This window comes from Eucalyptus grandis, chromosome 7, assembly GCF_016545825.1.
Source record: "Eucalyptus grandis isolate ANBG69807.140 chromosome 7, ASM1654582v1, whole genome shotgun sequence".
Classification (NCBI taxonomy): domain Eukaryota; kingdom Viridiplantae; phylum Streptophyta; class Magnoliopsida; order Myrtales; family Myrtaceae; genus Eucalyptus; species Eucalyptus grandis.
The window spans coordinates 50300697-50302734 of record NC_052618.1 but is presented as its reverse complement, the minus strand read 5'-3'; the positions used below and the strand labels follow the sequence as shown (position 1 = coordinate 50302734).

General features: G+C 43.3%; 1 protein-coding gene across 1 annotated transcript; it reads left to right on the top strand.

Annotated features, from left to right (window-relative positions):
• The first annotated feature begins 202 nt into the window (after positions 1 to 202).
• Positions 203 to 1408, top strand: LOC104432272 (F-box protein PP2-B15-like). The gene is made up of 3 exons (XM_010044735.3): positions 203 to 550; positions 652 to 770; positions 848 to 1408. Exons 1-3 carry the CDS (start codon positions 302 to 304, stop codon positions 1290 to 1292), a joined length of 813 nt encoding a protein of 270 aa, XP_010043037.2. The 5' UTR covers positions 203 to 301; the 3' UTR covers positions 1293 to 1408.
• Positions 1409 to 2038: the final 630 nt, after the last annotated feature.

Here is a 2038-nt window from a genome sequence, read left to right as displayed (position 1 = left end):
ACACGGAAGGTTCCCGAACGTGTCCGTACTTCATAGGTAGTCAAACGTGAAGATAGCTGGAAATGATGTAGCCTCCACCAGTCATAGATAATAAGAAAGGAATGTACCTAATTCTAATATTGACATAGAAGACGGCATTGGGCCGTGGACAGTTTTGGTAGATACATAAAACTACAAGGACTAACATCGCAAAATTGAAGATACTGGGGGGCCCCCAAATAGTCTGCCAACACTTGGCCAAACTACATGGCGTAAAGAAAAGTCTTCGACGGTTTTGGGATTTCTCGAATGACAAAAACCGATGGACTCGTTGCCCGAACACTGCGTCTCTGCGATTCTCGCCCTCGCATCCCCTGAAGACGCATGCAGGCTCGCCCTGGTGTCGCGCACGTTCCGATCAGCCGCTCAGTCCGACGTCGTCTGGGATGGCTTCTTGCCGCCCAACTGTGACGCGTTGCTCGCGAGGCTGGTGAGGCCCCTCAAGTTCGGTTCCAAGAAGGAGCTCTTCCTCAGCTTGTGCCGACCTCAGCTCATCGATGCCGGAAGAAAGGTGATCGAAACTTTGGCGGGTTTTCTTTTCTTTGTTATTTTGATGAGGGATTTGAGAATTCGAAGGACTGGTTTTTGGAAATTTATGTTTTTTAAAAGCAGGGCTTCAAGTTGAAGAGATCATCGGGGAAGATATCGTATGTGCTGTCGGCAAGAGAGCTTTCCATAGCGTGGAGCGATGTACCCATGTATTGGACCTGGAAATTTGCGCCCGCATCAAGGTTTGTCACTTCACGGATCATCATTTCTCATTGGCTAAACACAAAAGTTTCTAAAAAGAACATCCTTTTCCATGTAGATTTCGGGAAGTGGCGGAGCTCATAACAACAGATTGGCTAGCGATCGAAGGCCAAATGCCCACAGCAATGCTATCCCCAAACACTCTCTATGAAGCCTATCTCATCATGAAGATCTCTCACCGTGCATATGGGCTAGATGTCATGCCATCACAAGTATCCGTTGAGTTGAAAAACCAGGTAGTCTTCACAAGCACATCAATTCTGCAGCAAAACCATCGAGAAAATAGAGACCAGCAAAGACCGGGGGTTGAAGGTGAAGAGAAAGTCCCGATAGAAAGAGAAGACGGGTGGATGGAGGTTGAGCTTGGAGAGTTCTTCAACGGCGCAGGTGGCGGCGATCATGACGAGGTGGTGAAGGTGAGCTTCAAGGAGGTGCAGGGATATCAACTGAAGGGAGGGCTTGTCATTGAAGGCATTGAAGTGAGGCCTAAAAGAATTGCGTGAAGAGATCATCGATCATCGGGGTTCTTGTTCATCGTATATTTGGTATTTTCTAAAAAAATTCTGATTATTTTATTGTTCATTTCTCATGGTAATTAAATGTCATATAAGATGGGAATGTCGACATTATGAATAAATATATATTTATATCTATTTATATATGCAAATAGCTAAATGTCAACCAGTCTATAGATGAGCCTGGCCGGTCCATCTCTAAAGGGCCTATTGATTCCATTTAGCCCCCGAGATGAGCAACTAATAAGGTTAGAAGTCTCTATCAAGCGTACTTGTTTCTCCAGTCTAAAAAGTTTACATACGAAATCAAAGAGTCATGATAAAAAAATCTCTTCTTGGCGACAAGCCCTCGCACGATGGTGGCTGGCTACGAAGACACCACCGCTTGCTTTGTGGTGATGGCTGGTCGGGCCTCACCTATGGTCACCCTCGCCAATGATGTGGGTATGGTCCATCGCCTCCCAACCCTCAAGCACAAGATTGAGGAAAAATTACCCAAAAAGTCGTAAACTTATTATAATTATACCAATTCAATCGTGAACAGTTTTTGAGTCAATTTAGTTTTAAACTTTTTGTAAATGTGTCAATTCAGTTTATTGAGTTAATTTTAGCTAGTCACCGCTAATGTGGACAATAACTATTCGATCAATGCTGACGTGATAATTTTTAAATATATATATTTTAATTTTTTTAATTTTTAATTTTCCTTTTCTTTTTTTTTTTTCTCTCTTGTT